The sequence below is a fragment of the Conger conger genome, chromosome 1 (genome assembly GCF_963514075.1).
Source record: "Conger conger chromosome 1, fConCon1.1, whole genome shotgun sequence".
Taxonomy (NCBI): Eukaryota; Metazoa; Chordata; class Actinopteri; order Anguilliformes; family Congridae; genus Conger; species Conger conger.
Genome location: NC_083760.1, coordinates 73,188,624 through 73,210,805, shown reverse-complemented (window position 1 = coordinate 73,210,805; position 22,182 = coordinate 73,188,624). Strand labels below are relative to the sequence as shown.

The 22,182-nt window shown below is 46.8% G+C and overlaps 1 protein-coding gene across 10 annotated transcripts in view; it reads left to right on the top strand.

The window, feature by feature from the left end:
- The window catches only part of mef2d (myocyte enhancer factor 2d), a 67,244-nt gene that overhangs the window by 34,602 nt on the left and 10,460 nt on the right, over window positions 1-22,182 (top strand). For 3 of the 10 annotated variants that reach the window (XM_061232230.1, XM_061232254.1, XM_061232211.1), the window contains exons 4-8: window positions 4,379-4,516; window positions 10,947-11,157; window positions 12,588-12,644; window positions 17,923-18,101; window positions 19,085-19,114. In XM_061232230.1, the coding sequence (XP_061088214.1) occupies window positions 4,379-4,516; window positions 10,947-11,157; window positions 12,588-12,644; window positions 17,923-18,101; window positions 19,085-19,114 (615 nt within the window). Of the gene's footprint in view, window positions 1-4,378; window positions 4,517-4,614; window positions 4,753-10,946; window positions 11,158-12,587; window positions 12,645-17,922; window positions 18,102-19,084; window positions 19,115-22,182 lie in introns of all 10 variants that reach the window. The other 7 variants (XM_061232262.1, XM_061232220.1, XM_061232271.1 and 4 more) reach the window with 5 other exon arrangements.

The following is a 22,182-nucleotide window of genomic DNA, read 5'->3' as shown; positions in this document are numbered from 1 at the left end:
AGCCTAGAAATACTGTTCACTGCTACCTTCTGCAGCCTAGAAATACTGTTCACTGGTACCTTCTTCTGCATGGTAATGCTATTCTTTGGTATCTTCTAAGGATGTGGATGATCACTACTGGTTCCTTCTGTAACACAGGAACATTCAACCAGTATTTTGTGCCACTGCCTTCTGCAATAGGGGGATTTTTGCTGCTAGTGTCTTTCATAGTGCAGTAATAACCTCTAATGGTACCTTCTGCAACCCTGCGATAAACCCCCCATATACCCCCAGAAGTGCCATGGGCCCAGGTGGTACCTGTGTTCTGCAGTCCAGTGCAAGGTGGTGGCTGTCAGATAAGGATGAGTGAGCCTGAATTTGGAGGTCCTGATTCATTTACAGAGCTCATTTCCTTTCATGGCAAACTAGAGCATGATCTGCAGATTTTAAAATTATTTCCTGCTCGTGTCCTTACAAAGTTTTTATGAAATTTTCATATTTGTCCCCAGATGGTCCACTGCTTTAGTTCAAAGAATCAGTAATACTTGATACATAATTGGCACAATCTTAACGCTTAACCTGGTGTAAAATTACAAATACTGTATGTGATTAGAATGTTCTGAATTGAACATTCTAATGCTAATGTAACTATTGCAAAGGAGTTCTAGAACACTGAGAATTTTGCGAAAAACATTCCAAAATTCCAAAAGACCTACTCTTCGTAGAGTTAAAGATGTGAGTCATGTACACGCGTCCGATATTGCGCATAAGTGTGCACTGAACCAGCAGGTGCAGAAGCTCCTCTCTGGTGTGGGGATGAGAGAGCTCGTGATGGCAGGAGACCAGCAGTGCGGAAGCGGGCAGGGGAGTGCGGGCCGAGCTGCAGATGGCTCTAAGTGCCCACGCTCGTGAGCAGAGCAGTGGTGTGGGGCCGCTCCGGGCCACATCAGCGCAAGCCTGGCTGGGTCGGAGCGCTGCCGGCTCATGCAGTATTCAGGGCCGCGGCGGATGGTTCCGGGCCCGGAACGCCGCGCTCCGTGCTGGGACTTCCCCTCGGATTAGGGTTAGGAGCGGGAGGCTGCCATGTCCCTGTCCTGATTGGGGCTGACACGCTCTTTTAAAGCCACAGCTCCCCCCCCGAGAGTTTCTCTGACAAGCCGACAGGCTAAATTGTCGTGTTTCACAGGGAGTGAGCAGAAAGGGATGTTCACATGTGCACAAAATATGTGGCTGTCCTGTGCTGCCAGCTTGTCCAAGAAAATGCTGTTTACACACACACTTATGCACACACTCAGACACACGCACGTACCCACACATATGCACTCACAGACGCACACATAGACACACGCATGCACACACGCATGCACACACGCACACGCACACACGCACACACACTCACACACACATGCTCTCTCTCTGTGTTACTTCTGCACGTGCTGAGAGAGCAGGCAGCCTGCTTCTCCTGCCAGAATGTGTTAATCTGCTTGACTGCAGATCCCGATCATGAGAGGGAGGGAGGGAGAGAGGGAGAGGGTGAGAGAGAGAGAGAGAGAGGGGGATGGAGGTAGCAAAGGAGAGAGGGGGAGGGAGAGAAGGAGAGAGGGAGAGAGAAGGGAGATGTTCTGTATGGGGAAAGAGGAAAGGAAGGGAAAGCCCTTTTCTTAAGCAGCTGAGGGGGAAAGCTTGCCCCAGCTCTGAGTGCTGCAGGGGCTGAGGCGCTTTCCCATTGGCTGGATCCACGTGTCACGCATGCACAGCATCATGGGCAGGACTCGGCAGGAGAGCGAGGGCCTTGGGAAATGGAGGTCTCCTGAGGAGAAGCCCCCTCGGTTGCCCTGACGATGCTCCTGGGGGGCTAACCCTGCTTGCTGATGTCACGTTCGTTCCTCACGCCCCCCCGAAGAGCAGTCAAACCCCTGCAGTGGGCTGAGACGGGAGGGGGTCCCCCACAGAGGCACTGCAGGCCACTGCGAGCAGGGTGGCCTGTGTCTAACCTCACCTCAGCGATCCCGGCTGTTAGTCAGTATAGGCGGAGGAGAGAGGGAGGCCATTCTATGGCAAGCAGCATGATGCATGACCTTCATTTCACGCAGTGCACTCGCATAAACCAGTTTTAAAGGTTATGAAATACTACGCTGTATGCGCTCTGTATGTGTACGGAGAGCCTATAATGAGCAATATAGAGCAGGGCAGGAGAGGCTTGTCTTCCAGGCTGGAGGGGGAGAGAGGACATTAAAGGCATGCATAAGTCATGCAGGATCGGATGTGGGGCCCAGCGCCCACGTGCGTCCCCTCGCCCTCGCCCTGTTACCCCATCGCACGGCCGCGTGTGTAAGCATCGCCGGCCTTCTGCCGTCCTTCTCCCAGGATGCCCTGGGGCTACAGCGCACGGCGAGTGGGACGTGACACCACATTCTGCTCCTGTGTACAATGGAGCCGACAAACAGGCTTCATCACAACTACAGCCCTTACTGTATTACAGACCGAGGGAGAAAGTGGGGCAGAGAGAGAGAGAGAGAGAGAGAGAGGGAGGGAGGGAGGGAGAGAGAGAGAGAGGGAGAGAGAGAGAGAGGGAGGGAGAGAGAGAGATAGAGAAAGAGAGGGAGAGAGAGAGAGAGGGAGGGAGAAAGGTAGAGGGGGAGAGAGGGACAGACAGACAGAGAGAGAGAGAGAGAGAGAGAGAGAGAGATGGAGAGAGGGAGAGAGAGGGAGAGAGAGAGAGGGAGGGAGAAAGGGAGAGGGGGGAGAGAGGGACAGACAGACAGAGAGAGAGAGAGGGAGGGAGAGAGGGCTAAAGAGAATGGTGATATAAGAGTATGGAAAAAGAATGGGTGAAGCAATAGAGGGAGAGGAAGGAGGGAGTGAGGCATGAGAGGGACGGATGGAGATGTGGCGGGCGTGGGAGGGGAAGAGCGAGAGGGAGGGAGGGAGGAGGGAGGAGGGGCGGGTCAGGATGGGGAACGGTGCCAGCCAGTCACAATCTGTGCTGTTCTGCAGGGGAATCTTACCCTGGCAACACAATAGAGCCTGCGCTCGAAAGGGCTGGCCCACGGGAGAGAGGTGCACAGAGCCAGCTGCACAGACGCCGCTCACTGTGAGGCAGCCCCATCAGCTGACTGGCAGCTGCCTGCACTTGAGCCAACATGGCCGCCCTGGATCACACATCTCACCAGCACAGAGCTAATCAACAATAAAGGCTCTCATGTGCACGTATTCCCTTTATCACACAGCGTATCATGTTGTTAACACCTTTGTCCTTTGCGTCGTTTCAGAATGACGCCCGCTGGTTGTCATAAATTAATGGCATGGGAGCCTGTGAGTTTGAGACTGAGGCCGAGCTGTGATGTTTTTACTGGGGTGTTGGTATCATTTTCTGCCATCAGCTTGAGGCTGTAACCTTAACCGAAACATTTGACCTCAGAGGAAGTGCATGAGATGGCTTCGGTGGTCCTCCTGCGCTATTCCTTCTGATGAGCCTCTATTTATAGTGAGAGGAAGTGACACGTTCTCTTGGATGGAATCTGGCTTACCGTTTGATTAGGTTCCCACCAGCTAAGCTAATTGCTGGTAACACCTGACTCCAAGTTCCTCTGAAAGCAAGACGGGAACGCTATGTAACCCCCAGAAATCCCTTAGCTCAGCCTTGAGAACCTGTGTAAAGGAGACTTCTTTATGTTGCACTGGTTTCTTTTCCAGTTCTTTTGTGTGTGTGCGCGTGAGTGTGTTAGTGTGTGTGTGTGTATGTGTGTGTTTGCTAACAGGGAATGGCTTGGGGCCCTCTTGAGATGAGGTGTTGCTGGTATCAACCCTGCCAAGGAAAGGAGATTTAGATGTTTCTTGGTCTTTGTATGCAGCTCATAACTGTTATTTATAGTGGGGCTGTTAATATGAAAGAGCAGCTGCATAACAGAGTAAGGAAAGTCACAGAAATGTCCATCAGTATTAGTATTATTGTTGTTGTTAGTTATTCGTCATTACAAGAAGAGAATAGGGAGAATGGACAGGTTCAGTAGGTTGCATTGGTATTGTAAAGGTCAGTGGAAATAAAGGGTAGCATTGGAGAGCTGGAATACTCTTCAGTGCCCATACTCTGTCTCTTTTAGTGATGAATATGGGTATTTTTTAGAGAAGACAGTGTTCTTAATAGACAGTGTCATTGTCTTGGATCTCTTGTATATCAGGTAAGCTAATGCTGAGATATTTGCCGTGGCCAGTGTGGTTTTGGCCATGGTGCATCGCTGGTTTCAGGAAGAGCGAGGAATGATGAAGTTTCAGGTAGCTGCGGTTGCTGGGGACGGGGAGCAGCTGTTCTGTAAACCTGTTCTACCCGTCTCCCTCCTCCTCCTCATCCTCCTTCTCCTCTCCCTCTTCCTACTCCTGCTCTTCGAAAACTATTCAGACGTTGCGAAAGAAAGGCTTTAATGGCTGCAACAGTCCAGAGCCTGACGGGGAGGACTCTATCGACCAAAGTCCCCTGAGCGAGGACAAGTACCGCAAGACCAACGACGACCTGGATATCCTCTTCAAAAGATACGGAGTGAGTACCTCCTCCCTCGTTCCTCTCCTCCTCTAACCTACCCTCTCTTTCTCTTTGTCTCTCTCTGTCTCTCTCTCTCTCGTTTTCCTGACTCGAAGGCTCTGAACAAGAAAGAGCACCGGGACTCAGAGAGCCCGGGCCCTGACGACTCCTTCTCCCTCACCCCCCGCACCGAGGAGAAATACAAAAAAATTGACGAGGAGTTTGATAAAATGATGCAGAACTATAGGCTGTCTGTGAGTACAGGAGCGGCCGCTGTAGGGCCCGGAACGGCGAATCACAGAGCCCTGCCCCCCCCCCCCCCCCCCCGCCCCCGTCCCCCACTACCTCCCTTCCTCCACGTCTCCCTCCGTGTCGTGTCCTCTGAGCGTGCGTTTGGGCAAGGAGGGGAAATGGAGAAACTTAAAGGCACGAGAAGCTTGGCGGAAGGAAAAAAAGCCGCGCAAAGGTGTTCTTCATCTCAGCGGATGGGCAACATGCCGCGGGTTTGGCCGGTTTTCACGTCCTATCTGAATTGGCATCCCTTTTCCCGTGGTTCACAGTCTCATCAAATTTCTTCCCTTTTCTTCTCCTGTGCCTTTAACGTCTCTCTGTCAGACTCAGAGTCTGTTCCTGTCCCAGAGGACAGCCCAGTCCGTCCCTCCCTGGTGTCTGCACATGGTCGCACCGAAACGCCTGGCTGTGCATGTGATGGGGCCTGGGGTTAGCTCCCACAACCCCCAGAGCTGCGCATGTGATTGGCTTTCTGCTTTCGTAAGGCGTTACCCAGGCTTTATAATGGTTTCCAGAGAACAATAGCAGAGTGTTATCATAGCTAGACTAGTTTAAGTCCGCAAATCTAATGCTAATGAACATCATAAGTGGTGAGAGTGCTGGAATAATTTGCAATTAGGCTAATATTTGTCTTTCACTACATTAAGCACAGCTCATACCAAAACACTGAGACTCCCGTGTGTTTGCAGGGGAAAAATAATCATTTTTTTTTTTTTTTTTACATCTATTTAGGTAAACAACCTCCAGCATTAAAACAGCTTGATATTTCATTATAATATGAATTTCAGTTATTTCTTTACGCCTACACACCTACGCATGCCGTTGAAAGCTGCAGCCAGCGTACAGAACACTTTACCATGACAACCGTAAGAAATAAAACTTGAAACGGCATTTGCACCCGTGTAATTCGGTTCTTATTAATCACTGCGGTTGGCACTCCTGTCAGGCTGAAAGTGTTCTGTGGCTGAGAGCTAGAACTGGGGATCAGTGCATTTAGAACAGGGGGTCAGTGTATTTAGAACAGGGGGGTTTGTGTATTTAGAACAGGGGGTTAGTGTATTTGGAACAGGGGATCAGTGTATTTAGAATAGGGGATCAGTGTATTTAGACCAGGGGGTCAATGTATTTAGAACAGGGGGTTAGTGTATTTAGAACAGGGGGTCAGTGTATTTAGAACAGGGGGTCAGTGTATTTAGAACAGGGGATCAGTGTACTTAGAACAGGGGGTTAGTGTATTTAGAACAGGGGGTCAGTGTATTTAGAACAGGGGGGTCAGTGTATTTAGAACAGGGGGTCAGTGTATTTAGAACAGGGGATCAGTATGGACTGGAGAACAGCTCTGAGGTTCTCGCACACCCCTCCCCCACCTTGCCCAGCGCACGTCTGACAGGCGAGAGAAAGCTACAGCATACAGCACCAATCTCTCAAACAGAATTATAATTCCCAACATGGCAGCCAGTGGCTGGGATATGCAGGACTAATCCTGCTTGTTCTCCAATCTCTGTAAGTGCGTTTGGCAGGGCAGACAGATTCCTGAACTAGGGAGTATGGAAAATAGAAAGTGCAAAATTGTTTTAAAATATGTCAAATTAGTCCAATTTTGACATTTGCTGACGATATATTTGTTTGTCAGTCTGCATTTTCCTTCCACTTGACCTCGGATCATCGGCTGACTTCATTTTACCAAACTTTTTTTGTGTGGATTATTAACACCTGGCAAATAATTCAGGAAACGATTTATCCACTTTATAGTATGTCAGCACCTGTGTCGTCATGTACTAGTATTGAGGCCAGCTCTGTAGCAATAAGCATTTGAAAATGACCTTGAACGGCCCTCTTGAATGTAGAATGTAGCCGGCTCTAGACGCGGTCAGTGGCGAACAGAACGAAGCGTTCCTGAAGTTGGAGGGAAACTTTCAGGGACTCTGGGACAGATGGAGTGTGGGAAACTGGGGCATTGCTTTAATGCAGTTGCATGCCCTTGCATTGAGGAAAAGCACCAGAGGAGAGTTCAGCTGGGAAAGCGGGTTAGTGCCATCGCAGGCCTGAGAGGTGGCTGTGACTCACGACTCGCTATCAGAAAACACAGACAATAAACCCTGGAACCCATACACTCAACAAGTCAATTTAAATATATCCCGTTCCATTTATGAATTGATTTATGGAAGGCGTAAAATACATTTTATGTCACGGTTTGGGTGCCTTTTGTCAAACTTCTATTGCATAGAAAAAAAACTGTGAAAGAGTAACCTTACTGTATCACAATGGCAACATGCGTGTAATCACATTTTGATTCGTTTATATCCACTTGAATGCTGAATATCAGCTGCCTGTTAGAAATGTGCTCAATAGAGATAAAAATATGATTGTGGAGAATATAATGAGAGACCGACGAGCGTCAGCTCGTGCTTCTCGGTGTTCGTCCCAGTGTGATCACTGTCTCAACACGGAACCACTTAATCTGTGTCCCTGATCTTGTTTCACGAGGCCATCCTTCTACCTAAGCACTTAACCATGTAATTGAATCCATTATTATCTCTATTTAACTCACTGTGGCCACCCACTCTTCCAAGTCCGGAGAATGATAGGGATTGAAGGTTTAACTGGAATAACTGGAAGTAAAATATTCTTCAAAAGCATGATCAGTATAAGCTTTCTTTCCACTTTTATACATTTATTATAATTACAATTTTATTACACAGTGATTTTATGGAAAGGTAATGAGGCATTGTAAAAGGTAATACATTTTTTTGTTTAGCTGCTGCCACAAATGCCTTTCCCAAGTTCCTAACACTCATAACGTGTAAAGTGTATAATTTTACTGAATAAAAAGTTAATTATGTCAGCATTTAAGTAAAAGCTAATCAGAAGGTAATTATTGATTTTGCCTCTTTGTACTTATCTGCAGTTGGACCAAGCATATTGCAGCTTTAATGGAGTCATATTCTAATTAAAATCTCCACTTGAAACTGAAAGATGAAGTAATCTGTGAAAGAATTCATTATGAACAACATTTCTTTCATGAAAAATGTTGTTATTGGAAAGCAGTTAAGACTCTTGTTCCAGTGTCTTTAGACCTTTAACTAGGTGGCAAATGATTTCTGAAATAGCGTAGTGTAGCATAGTGGTTAAGATAAATGACTGGGACATGCAAGGTCGGTGGTTCTAATCCCAGTGTAGCCACTATAAGATCCGCACAGCCGTTGGGCCCTTGAGCAAGGCCCTTAACCCTGCATTGCTCCAGGGGAGGATTGTCTCCTGCTTAGTCTAATCAACTAAGCCAAATGCCAATAATGTAATGTAATGTGAGACTTTCAAAGAAAAACTCCTCAAACGCATTGATATGTCACTCCCTGTGGCATTTCTGTCTAATACCAGTCTGTATCGATATGCAAAATGCTTAATATGATTTTTTAAAAGTACCTATAAGGGAATACACCTGAGATGTTCAGTTTTACATTATACAAGTTTAATGTGCTACTGATGAGTAAGGTGGGGAAATATGTCATAAAGCCTTCAAATGTGATATTTCTGGTAATACAGAATGCCTCTTTTTTTTTTTCTGTCCCTCTGAAATCCCAGTTTAATTTTGTGCCGAGGCAACCAACGTTTACGATTGGCATTCGGATGTAAACACCCAATGTCATGTGACTCGTGGCCATAGACACAGCTGTTGGTCATAGGAAAGCTGCAAGCCCTAAGGATCTAGCTCCACCATTTTATGACAATGTGCTGTATGCTACAGTTTTCCAGTTCGGCCCTCACTGACACTAACCCACCCTGCCTGGCCTGTGTGCAGTGCTGTAACCTAGTGCTGTGGCCACCAGCATGCAATGTGGGGTCACCACACGCATCTACAGGACAGTCATCATGGAGTTACTGCCAGAAAATGACACCGTATGACACCAAAGTCATTACACACTGTCTTTCACAAACACCACAACCAGACACACATTCATTTCCTAAGGGACTGTCAGTACATAGAAAGGGCAGGCCCGTCTTCTCCGTTGAGTTTGAAGCTCAGGTGAACTCATCTAATTGTGAGCTCAGTCGTGACAAACTCCAGCCTCAGGACCAGAAATGCTGATCCTGTAGGCTTGCACACCTCTACACAGCACGCACCATGCAAATTACAACATCACACCGAACACTTGGCAATGACAGTTTTCTACCAGACCACAAAACAGTGCAGCATCTTGCGCTTGAGTTGCAGTGGATAAGCTTTTGAGTTTGTAAACCACAAAGTGAAATGACAGTTTTATCACTCTTCCCGCTCTACGGGTAATAGGTCTAATTAGTCATTGAGGGCTCACGCTGGGAGAAGTAGCCATGTCCGTAATGAACACTCATTCTGCACGTTCGTTGGCACACCGCTGGTCCGTGTTATTTAAAATGGCAGCCAGCTGCTGTGGTTTTGACCTTGAGAACTGCCTCGGTGCCTCTCATTGTGCTTCTGAGCCTGGGCTCTGAGCTCCACTGCTGTACATCTCCATCCCGGGTGGCTTTTCATCTCCGATTGCTCTGGAAGCGGTGTGATGAACAGTGCCATGTTCAACACGGCTTTGCCCATGTTGAGCCGAAGCTAAAAGCAGTAGCAAGTCTTAAGTGTGTCCCCACAGACAGTTAAGTGGACTTCATTGTTTTGTCTTCGGTGTCATGCAGATTACTTGGTGGCTTGTGGCTTTCACAGTTTAATAGGTTATTGATACAATCCAAAATGTTCCCAAGATTGTGTAAAGTGAAGCATATTACTTATTGGTAATGGCTTGATTGCACATTGTGAATGTTGCCCCTCCTGGTTTGATTTTTTAACAGTACAAAAAAATCTGAAAATCCATTCAGCTCAGAGATATGGAAGATGGATTGCTGGGAAAGACAAAGGATGGCATTACAGGGAAGCCGACTCATTTAAACCAGGTCCCGTTCAGAACACGTGGGGCCACGTCTGTGCCACATTTTAAATATAGGTGCCTCATTTTTGCGGATGAACAGGGGAAATGGGTCGCTGTAAGAAAGCTGCATTCCAGGTTCCCTGGTGGATCAGTCCTTAATGTAAAACCTAGCATTGTGAGTCAGGCGCAATCGCTGATTCAGACCTGTTGAATATTCATAACCTTAAAGTGTTGGCCCCTTGTCAACCTCCTATATCACTTAGCTGCAGGTTAATGTGCAGAAAGAATTAATTAAATTCTGCTATGTGTTATTAGAGAATTTCACACTTCACTCTTTCTAAAAAAAATAAGAATAAGAAAAAGAAGAAAGGAGCAGAGTCTGGCCACAGATAATGACAGAGGATCATTCAATAAAGTAATTAGTGTTCCAACACCTGTAACCGGAAAGCTATTTCCTTTAGTGATTTTCCTGTAAATTAATTTCCTGCCCTTAAGGCGTTCTGTCAACTGACAGAAAGTTGTTGTCTTACGTTCACACCTAACTATCCGTCCCTAGTGTTTTTTTATTTTTTTTGTCTGAACAAAAAAGTACAGACAAGAACAGTACAGTCTTTACAATGTTGCAACCAAAAGATGGAGCACTGGGACACCAAACTGGAAGAAGCTCAAGGAAACCCATTGTGAAGAATTGGACAAAATCAAGGCGATGTCTTGCTGTTTATGTTGCATATGAACTGGAGTGAGTGACATGGCTATACCCTGAGGTGGGAAAGTGAGTGATAATGTTGTTCAGTCTGGAAATATGCCTCTCATATACCTACCTAATAAATGTGTCCAAGTCAACGCTCTTTTCATCTAAAAATGATGCTCTTTTCTGCCTGTCCTTCACGTTTTACGCTTTCACCCTGCACTCTTCAAAGGTTATGCTTCTTCATGTGTAATCTTTACGTGATTTATATGTATTTGTGAATGTATATTTTCCCAGTATACCTACATTATTAATTGTTTGACATACATACATGTAAGTTTTTAGCTTGCAATGTTAATGCTTCAGTTAAATAACATTTTAGCCATTGAGTTGCATAACAATGTAACAATTGAATTGTTTGTGATGCTAACAATGAACTACTGTCAGTGTGGTATAATTAGATTTATCTTGCATGTGATCTACCAACATTAAGTAAATGCACTCGGTACCATAAGAGTAAATGCTGTGTGTTTTCCAGAGCGTCATTTTAAGAGCCTTCTTTCCCTTTCTTCTTCAGTCTGCGGTCCCGCCCCCTACTTTCTCCATGCCAGTCACAGTCCCCGTGTCCAATCAGAACGCACTACAGTTCAGCAACCCCAGCAGTGCCCTGGTTACCACTTCCTTTGTGACATCATCACTCACAGATCCCCGCCTCCTGTCGCCACAGCAACCAGCCCTCCAGAGGAACACGGTGTCTCCAGGGTTACCGCAGAGACCGGCCAGTGCAGGTGAGCGAGGTGGCGAGATTGCTAAGATATTCATCCCAGAGAAGATGGAGAGCCTGTGTTAGCTGCAGAGAGACATGTTAAACGTGTGCTCTTCCCTAGGCCTGCTGGCCATATTCCTTTTCAGAAATGAACAATAGCTATAATATAAAATCTTTTCCATGATTTCTATCGTAGCCATAATATTAGCTGACTAATTGTAGTTGGCCCTGTTTTAACGATATAGCTCCTTGTTATGCTTGTTTCTGTAAAGATTATGCTTTATATTTCACATGTGACATATTGCATATAGTGGATGCATTGTTCCAAATTGTATTCATATGCCAAACTTAAATGTCAGCACAGTTGTGCAAGTTATTTATAGACGCAATTATGCTGAAAACTATTTGCATCCCTGCATGCTCATAATTGTTTTTTCGTTCTGCAGTGCCCTAGAAGAAGTTCTGTTACTCCTTTTCCTCAGTCCATTCCGTTTGCCCCATTCTTACTCTCTGTGTAGTTGAGTGGTGTAATTTAATATCACGTAGCACACGTAGTAGAAATGTGCTTATTTATTTGAGTAAATGTAGCCCTTGGTGAGACGGGCATCATTAAAAAACATTATGAAACTGCATACGAGCGAATGAAGAGAGCAGTACATATGAAACGACATTCTCAGAATGTAATTAAGTGTTGCCATTTTGGCTAGTGTTTGCTTTAACACCTGCTGATGGGATGGGGGTGTGCTGCCTGACTCTGACTCTCATGTGACCTCCCCACTCTCTGGCTCTCTGACTCCATATTCTCATGTTACCTCCCCACTCTCTACCTCTCTGACTCCGTATTCTCATGTGACCTCCCCACTCTCTGCCTCTCTGACTCCATATTCTCATGTGACCTCCCCACTCTCTGGCTCTCTGACTCCCATATTCTCATGTGACCTCCCCACTCTCTGGCTCTCTGACTCCATATTCTCATGTGACCTCCCCACTCTCTGCCTCTCTGACTCCATATTCTCATGTGACCTCCCCACTCTCTGGCTCTCTGACTCCCATATTCTCATGTGACCTCCCCACTCTCTACCTCTCTGACTCCGTATTCTCATGTGACCTCCCCACTCTCTGGCTCTCTGACTCCATATTCTCATGTGACCTCCCCACTCTCTGGCTCTCTGACTCCGTATTCTCATGTGACCTCCCCACTCTCTGGCTCTCTGACTCCATATTCTCATGTGACCTCCCCACTCTCTGGCTCTCTGACTCCGTATTCTCATGTGACCTCCCCACTCTCTGGCTCTCTGACTCCATATTCTCATGTGACCTCCCCACTCTCTGGCTCTCTGACTCCGTATTCTCATGTGACCTCCCCACTCTCTGCCTCTCTGACTCCGTATTCTCATGTGACCTCCCCACTCTCTGGCTCTCTGACTCCATATTCTTGTGTGCCCTTTGCAGGTGCACTTTTAGGAGGTGACCTCAACAACTCGAACGGAGCGTGCCCAAGTCCAGTGGGTGAGTGGCATGAGCCAGTGCGGACTGCGTCTCAGCACGGACTGCGCCTCATTTCCAGAAGGCTGAGATGCTGTTCCACATACGTGACATTGTTTTCCAGGATTTTAATGAGCAGCAAACCGCCATGCCCTTCACAGTATTCTCTGAAGGCCTGTGTCTATTTGTCCTGCTAGACCTAATTACCATTACCGTTTTATTATAGTGTGCCTGATAGCTCCAGCAGTCTCCATTTTAAAATGCCATATGTTTTGTGCCGTTTCTTGCTTTTCAAGAAGTTAAGTGATCATGATTTGTGTGATGGTTGGCTAAAGAAGGACAGATTGACTGTACAAGCTTTGTTGGAAGAGAATTTGTGGGGTTCTATTATTGTTAGAGCTCATTGCAGAATGACATAGCAATCATCCTGTCAAGTTTTGATTTGAGTTGGGAGTGCTCACATTACCCCGGGATACCGCAGCGAGAAGCCCAGCACATCCAAGATGTTCAGCTGCTGGCGCACTGATTCTGATTCCAGCAAGGGAACGTAAACTTAAAGTGAAATACCCAGATATTTTTTTCCCCATGCTTAAGTCCTTACTTTAGGAACTTTCCGAGAACAGCCCTGGAGTGCACCTTTCATTCAGTAGATGTAAAAGTTTGAGAAAATATGAAATTATGTATCCATCGACAAAAAATTGGTCATTGTAGCTTTCCGGTGTACCGAGAATTAGCTGGCTTGTGTGACTTGTGCGGATCAATACGATGATTCATTCCCATTCAGAGTGACTTACTGTAGGGTAACCCTCAGACAGACTCTGTGGCTGGGGGACTCTGAAACTGTCAGGGACTGCAGGGCAGAACTTAATGTAGCTCCAGGCAGTGACTTGGATACCATATTGCTTTCTATAGACCTGGTAACATTTTGATGCTGCATATATAATCAGGCTTTTATATATTTATGCATTTAGCGTGGGGTGTTTCAGTTAGTTCCATTAACATTATTGTATGAAACTTCAGTCAGGGAAAAATATATCTCATTACATATACACTCACTGAGCACTTTATTAAGAAAAGCTGTACACCTACATATTCATGCGATTATCTAATCGGCTAAACGTGTGGCAGCAGTGCAATGTATAAAATCATGCAGATACGGGTCAGGAGCTTCAGTTAATGTTCACATCAACCATCAGAATGGGGAAAAAAATGTGATCTCAGTGATTTTGACCGTGGCATGATCGTTGGTGCCAGATGGGCTGGTTTGAGTATTTCTGTAACTGCTGATCTCCTGAGACTTTCACACACAGCAGTTTAGGAATGGTGCGAAAAACTAAAAAACATCCAGCGAGCAGAATTTCTGCAGATGGGAAGCTTTGCTGATGAGAGAGGTCAACGGAGAACACCACATTGCTTGTATGCCGCAGCCTATTTGAGTATTGTTGCTGACCATGTGCATCCCTTCATGGCCACAATGTACACATTTTCTAAAGGCTACATCCAGCATGATAAGGCACCATGTCACAAAGCAAAAGTTGTCTCAAACTGGTTTCATGAACATGACAATTCAATGTTCAATGTTCTTCAGTGGCCTTCCCAGTCACCGGATCTGAATCCAATAGAACACCTTTGGGATGTGGTAGGAGTCAAATCTGGACAAATCTGCAGAAATTGCATCATCCAATCATTTCAACATGGAGCAGAATCTCACAGGAATTTTGGGAGGGAGGCCTTACCCAGTATTAGCATAGTGTTCCTAATAAAGTGCTCAGTGGGTGTATGCATATTCTTAATTCATATTTTGCTGTATAAAGCTTAATAAAAATACTTCTGGGTAAAAAATACACAAGAACTGCATTCAGAAATATGCAGTAAGTTATTTCAAGGCCATTTGAACAAAGAGTGTAATTAGTGTAAGTGATGCTGGACTGCAGTGAGGGACACTGATTACTGATCAGAGGCTGGGGGATGCTGGTGTACCATTGGCCAACGTGCAGTACTGTATATATACAGTACTGTGTAGAAGTCTTAGGCACCCTAGACTTCATTGTATATATATATATATATATATATATATATATAAAACTTTATATTAAATCACAAGTAAATAAGTGAATAATAAAGTAAATATGTCTCTCTGGTTAAGATGATGATCTGCTAAATGGTGTTTATTTTAATTAATTATTTTATAATATGTTTGATACATCAGAATTTTTCAAAATTGGATGGTTTGATGAATTTGCCAAATGCTCATGCTGTCATTTCTTCTTTTTTCATCAATTCAGAAACCCCATTGTTTTGCTTTCTGATAAACTGGTCCTTTTCTAAATGTAGGGCTTTTAAATAATAGCTATTAGAAATACTTGGTTGAGACTGGGTATTTAAACTTTCTTAGCGATTAGAGCAGCTAGCAGCCATGGTGGCAATCTCGAGTTTCCCCAGCCAAAGCTCCCTCCTGCTGTTTAGAGACCTCTATAGGGGAGTCAGGGCTGCGTCTGCTGTGCTCCAGCAGATAATAGAAGTAAGTGTGTATTTGTTAACCTTTTGACTGCGGGTTAACTCGTGTTGAGATCATTTAGATCTGAAACATGACAAAAAGTACCATGAAAGGACAATAAAATTCAGCTTTGTACGCAGTTTGTCAGCTTCTGAACACTCACTCATTGGGGGACACGCTTGTCCTTTGTGACGGGGGGGGAGAAGACGCTGGTGTCACTAATCTGCCCTCCCCGCTGGGCTCTGCCGCACCTGTCTGTTCTGGACAGCTGAGGGTCACAGGACAGGCCCAGCGTGGTGTAAACAGCCCCGCGGTGACGGGAAGGGGGCTGTGCACATGAATGGCCCAGACTAACACCTCCATCACCTCCGCCCTTCCCCCGTCTCATCTACCCCCCTCAGCTGTTCCCTCATATCTCCTCCACTGACTGCCTGTTCCACCCAAAAAGCCCTGGCCTCTCACTGTCACCCGTCCTGGGCGCCCGCTCTCCTTAAAGGTGCCTTTGACAGCTGCCAAAGCTCCATATATGGACTTTTTGAAGTCAAACTGAGGCGGTCGATGTGTGATTGATAGGGCTGCCATTGCAGTGGTCACAGTGTAGTCAGTCACAGTTTTCAGTGTCGCTGCCCTGCCCACTCTGGCTGTACACCACCACGGAGGCCCACAGAGGTACAGTGCCCTCACACGGGCCCTATGACGAGCCCCAGAGAACACTGCAGTAATGGTAAAATTCCAATTTTGAGCAGCACTGTTCTTAATCCAAACAAGAGGCAGCGGGAGATAAATTCCATAAAGCTTGCCTCCACACCCCCCGACCCCTCTCCCCTCCTCCCTCTCCCTGGGTTCTCAGCTGTTGCGCGCAGGCCCGGGCTCTGGGAATGTCACTATTGACGTCACTCAGCATTGCTGGCATTCCCACGCCTGGCCCAGGGTAATAGGAGCTGTGGGCTGCATGGGAGAGAGCAAGAGGCTCCGACACAGGCCCAGAGGGAGGGCTCAGTCATCCCAGGGCCTGCTGCCAGCAGCAAACATGTACAGTACACACAGACAAACACACACACATACAGCACACACTCTCTCTCTCACACATGTATAGTACACACAGACAAACACACACGCATACAGCACACACTCTCACACACATGTATACACACACACACACTCTCACACACATGTACAGTACACACAGACAAACACACGCATACAGCACACACTCTCACACCCATATATACACACACACTTACAGCACACACTCTCACACACTCTCACACACTCTCACACCCATGTATACACACACACTTACAGCACGCACTCTCTCTCACACACATGTACAGCACACACAGACAAACACACACATACAGCACACACTCTCACACCCATGTATACACACACACACACTCTCACACATGTACAGTACACACAGACAAACACACACGCATACAGCACACACTCTCACACACTCTCTCTCTCACACATGTACAGTTCACACAAACAAACACACACACATACAGCACACACTCATGTATACACACATACAGCACACACTCTCATACCCATGTATACACACACACTCTCACACACATGTACAGTACACACAGACAAACACACACACATACAGTACACACTCTCACACACATGTACACACACACACTCTCTCACACACATCTACAGTACACACACAGACAAACACACATACAGCACACACTCTCACACACATGGATACACACACACACACACTCTCACACACATGTACAGTACACACACAGACAAACACACACACATACAGCACTCTCTCTCACACACATGTATAATACACACACACATACACCACACACACTCTCACACTCAAACACGCACACACACACGCATCACCACAGCACCTCCCTTTTCCTCGCCAAAATTTAAGGGCTGTCCTTCTGGATCACAGTTTCCCTGTGCCGAGTTTGCTGTTGTGTACAAGCTGGGTGGCTATTGATGGGTGACTCGCTTTTTCAATGAGCCTAACACAGCATTAATATGAGAAAAGGATGTTGTGTAATATTGTCAGGTCGTACTGAATGGTGCGGTTTTCATAGCTGGTAAATGTGACACTTCCTCCATTTGAAGTATATTGTTGTAGACCTTTTTGTCAACTGGGCTTGCTAGAATGTACTGGCAGATTCTACTGTCAGGTCTCACCAGTTGGGCTAGTCTGTCTTTCTATCTGTCGGTCTGTCAGTGGGGATTGAGCCAATCAGGTGTGCCTGTCAATCAAACGGGCCACTTGCTGCGTTAGGTCAGCTCCACCTGGTAACGTTCCTGTGAATGCCGTCTCCCTCTCAGTCATTATGTGAATTCTCGGTCCATGCTCTGTTTGTCCGTGCTGAGGGACAATATCATTGGTGAGCAGTGTGGTGAAAAGGTCACACTGTGGAACACATTCAAGGGGAAGGGGATTCTGGGAAGGTCCCAGTTACTAAAGCCAGGACCATGGCTTCACCTCAATTAATTTAACACACCCCGTCAGTGCTCTGGTGTTCTTTTATTACCAAAGTCTTTGTATATGTATGTGCTTTTTATATATATGTGTGGGTGCTTTTGCGTGTGTACCTATCTGGTAAACACAGAGAATTTTGTCTGTTTGAATTCAGCTTTTTGTGACTGGTTATCATTCCATTGCTTTCCTTTGTCCCTCCTAAGGTCTGTGACTTTTCGGGCTATGTAGACTAAGTGTTGTAATGTGGTAAAGGATCGATTAGGTGAAGAGCTGCAGGTGTATCTCCAGTCCTGATAAAGCGCTGACCTGTCCCTGTTTCCCTCTTTCAGCAAACGGGTATATCAGTGCTCGAGCCTCCCCCGGCCTGCTCTCCGTCTCTAATGGCAACAGCTTGGCCAAAATAGTTCCAGCCAAATCTCCACCTCCGCCCAGCCCTCAGATGGTGAACAGCCGCAAGCCGGACCTCCGGGTCATCACTTCACAGAGCGGCAAGAGCCTGATGCAGCTGGTGAGCACGAGCCGGCCGTTACACGAGCCGTTACACCGAGCCGTTACACCGAGCCGTTACACTGAGCCGTTACACCGAGCAGTTACACCGAGCAGTTACACCGAGCCGTTACACCGGCCCTTTACACCGGGCCCTTACACCGAGCAGTTACACCGAGCAGTTACACCGAGCCGTTACACCGAGCAGTTACACCGAGCCCTTACACCGGGCCGTTACACCGGGCCCTTTACACCGGGCCCTTTACCCCAGGCCGTTACACAGGGCCCTTTACACCGGGCCCTTTACACCGGGCCCTTTACCCCAGGCCGTTACACGGGGCCCTTTACCCCGGGCCTTTACACCGGCCCTTTACCCCGGGCCCTTTACACCAGGCCGTTACACGGGGCCGTTACACCAGGCCTTTACACCGGGCCTTTACACCGGGCCTTTACACCGGGCCCTTTACACCGGGCCCTTTACACCGGGCCCTTTACACCGGGCCCTTTACTCCGGGCCCTTTACACCCGGCCCTTTACACCGGGCCTTTACACGGGGCCCTTTACCCCGGGCCTTTACACCGGCCCTTTACCCCGGGCCCTTTACACCGGGCCGTTACACGGGGACGTTACACCAGGCCTTTACACCGGGCCTTTACACCGGGCCCTTTACACCGGGCCCTTTACACCGGCCCTTTACACCGGCCCTTTACACCAGGCCCTTTACACCGGGCCCTTTCACTTTATGTTTGGAAGGACCCTCCTACTTTTTCTGGGTTTTGCCTGCTGATATTGTATTGGGCCTGCTGACTTTTAATGTCAAAGTAGACTCCACAAACAGCTGCTGTGTTGCCATGTTGAGAAATGCTGTTGTCGGTGGTTTGTTTGAAATAAGGCAATGGTAGCATCAAAGACACCATGTGGAGCCAGGGGCTATGGTTGAATACTGTGCGCTGATAGGTTAGCGTGGAGGGTTAACCCCGCCCCTTTGTCCCCCTCCCCATGCAGACGGATGAGGAGCTGGAGTTGGTGAGTGAGGTGAATTGAACTTGTGACTCCTGTACTGTTCAAACAGTGTTTGTTGTCTCATAGGCATGCGTCACTTGCACGCACACACACACGCATACACACACACACAGACACACACACACACAGCTGGCACAAACAGTTCAAAATGTGAGTGGTGTGTGTATACATGCTTCCACGTGGAGCCTTGTGTCTTTGCTTCAAGCTCCCTGCAGAAGAACAGGACTGGGAACACATAAGCACTGGCGTTATGCGAGTCAGCTGAATGTGAAGTCCTCAAGCTGTGCTTTCTGAAGGGAGTCGGCCCCAGACGGTGTTGTGCTTTTTGCTTACAGCACTGGGGCAAACAGCCAGCTCGAGCTGGGGCCAGTGTGAATGCATACGGCTGTGTGGGGCAGTGTGAATGCATACGGCTGTGTGGGGCAGTGTGAATGCATACGGCTGTGTGGGCCACTGTGAATGCATACGGCTGTGTGGGGCAGTGTGAATGCATACGGCTGTGTGGGGCAGTGTGAATGCATACGGCTGTGTGGGGCAGTGTGAATGCATACGGCTGTGTGGGGCAGTGTGAATGCATACGGCTGTGTGGGCCACTGTGAATGCATACTGCTGTGTGGGGCAGTGTGAATGCATACGGCTGTGTGGGGCAGTGTGAATGCATACGGCTGTGTGGGGCAGTGTGAATGCATACGGCTGTGTGGGGCAGTGTGAATGCATACGGCTGTGTGGGGCAGTGTGAATGCATACGGCTGTGTGGGGCAGTGTGAATGCATACGGCTGTGTGGGGCAGTGTGAATGCATACGGCTGTGTGGGCCACTGTGAATGCATACGGCTGTGTGGGGCAGTGTGAATGCATACGGCTGTGTGGGGCAGTGTGAATGCATACGGCTGTGTGCTGAAGGGTGGGGCAGTGTGAATGCATACGGCTGTGTGCTGGAGAGAGGGGGGCAGGTCTGCCCATACAGCTGTTTCTACCTGTAACACTGGAGAAGATGCATATTCCACTGCATATGCACATCTGGCCAACACGTGCAAATATTTTCTATAATCACCATCCTAGTTATCATAATGATCATTTTTAAGAATCTAAGTAACATTGAAAATGATTCATGTTAAATAGACAGAAGTAAGAAAATCAACATATGCTGAGCATATGTAAATGTCTACATAAGATGCAGGTGTATACAGGTTTATTACTATTAGCCTGTACAGCTGTTGTTGTAACTGAAGAGGATTATTAGCAGCAAAATGTGCCACAGGAAATGTACTCTCTTGTGTATCTAGTCCCATAGCTTGGACAGTTTGCAATAATATTAATTGAATCAAAAAAGGATTACATGACATTTTTACTTATGGTTAATCTGGTATTCTACACTACACGGCAATTAACAGAGGAGTCAGAATTTTTATATCCCGCTATAAAATAATACAATCCAGCCATCCAGCAATTATTCTCACTAGATGAAGTATGGAACATATGAACACACACGCATTCATTATCAGGGCCAGCTCCACAAACATTCAAACACAAATGCACAAACACTCACTGTCTGTCTGTTTGTGTTACAGCGTACAGCGTGTGTTTGAGTTCACATCTGTGGTTTGAGAGAGTTTTTTCACTGCATGCTCTCCATGCACAGCCTGGCTTTGGAATGGAATATGTAGTGAGACACAAACATGTCTCTGCAATACGGTTGCCTTGCCAACATTTCATAGAACAACGCGGTGGTGAAATGTTCGCTTTAATGTACAGAACAGCTTCTTCACTGTCCGATTCAGTGGGAAGTGTTTGTTTTATTGTGTCTTGCCTTGCCATGAAGTGTGCAATGCTTGCGGTGCAATGTGATGTGTGTGATACCATACCCATGTGAGATATACAAAATTGCTCCAAAGGTGAAATAGTACAGCAATGAAGCACATGTCCCCCCTTTTCTCTAGCTGGGTAGCTTCAGCATTTAGTACCTTAGAATTACATTAAGGTACATTAACTTTGTGTTTGGATTAGGAGGAACACACCTATTTATTTTATTTTTCAGCTTTGAGATTTAGGGCACTTGCAAACCCTCACCATTTGTGTGATATGCATTCTAGATCTTTTCCAAATAATTTGTTCTGAACACAACCCAACATTTGCAGGTTAAAAACAATAACAATGCAATAAGAGAAGGTTATGAAGGTTATATTAGTCTGCTAATATCATACATTTGTTTTTGTTTTTTTAAATATTGATATTTTTTAGGCCTTTTTCAGCTTTATTGGACAGTATATAGTATAGAGAGACAGGAAGAATGGGAGCGAGAGAGAGGGGAAGACATGCGAAAAATGTCGGACGGTCGGATTCGAACCGCCGACGTCGCGGCTCGCAATGAGCATGCGGTCAGTGCTCTACAGGCTGCGCCACCGAGACACCCCATATCATACATTTGTAATAAATATAAAGGCGTCCTGTGCTGAACTAGCGCACTGCAGTTCAGGAGAAGGCCGATGCCTGCTTCTGCATGGCCTACATAAGGGCTTTTCATATGCCAGCGTCTTCCGGGTGTCTTTGTAGGAGGAGGATATGCAGGCAGGTTCAATGCCGCAATAGCGATGCGTGCATCTGGCTGTCCTCGCTCCCACACCACTACACACAAGGGCGCCTCCGCCAAACGCTCTCCTGCAGGAACAATGGCGGGGCCTTGAGCCGCTGGTGTGATGTGTCACCGATGGATCCTGTGGAGTTTGCGCCCACGGTCTCTCTTTCGTCCCCGAGCCCTTACGTAAAGCCGCTCCACGGCACGTGAACATCAGCAGGACGCAGGCTTCGGTTGCGTGTCCATCCGGCACACCCTCTTAATCGATGGCAGTCTTCTCTGTCTGTTGTGTTCTCCGTTTAAATGAAGGCTAACTTGAAAATTTTCAGTCACTTCTGACCGGAAATAAGCCAGAAGTCAGAAATTGATTCACGGGAGAGTCAATGATGAACGGCCACGTGTGTAACATGTATTTATTTCGGGCATATCTCATATTTGACCATTAAATTGTATTGTAAACTAAGCTAATTGGTCTTGGTCAATGTCTAGATATTATTTGACCTGTG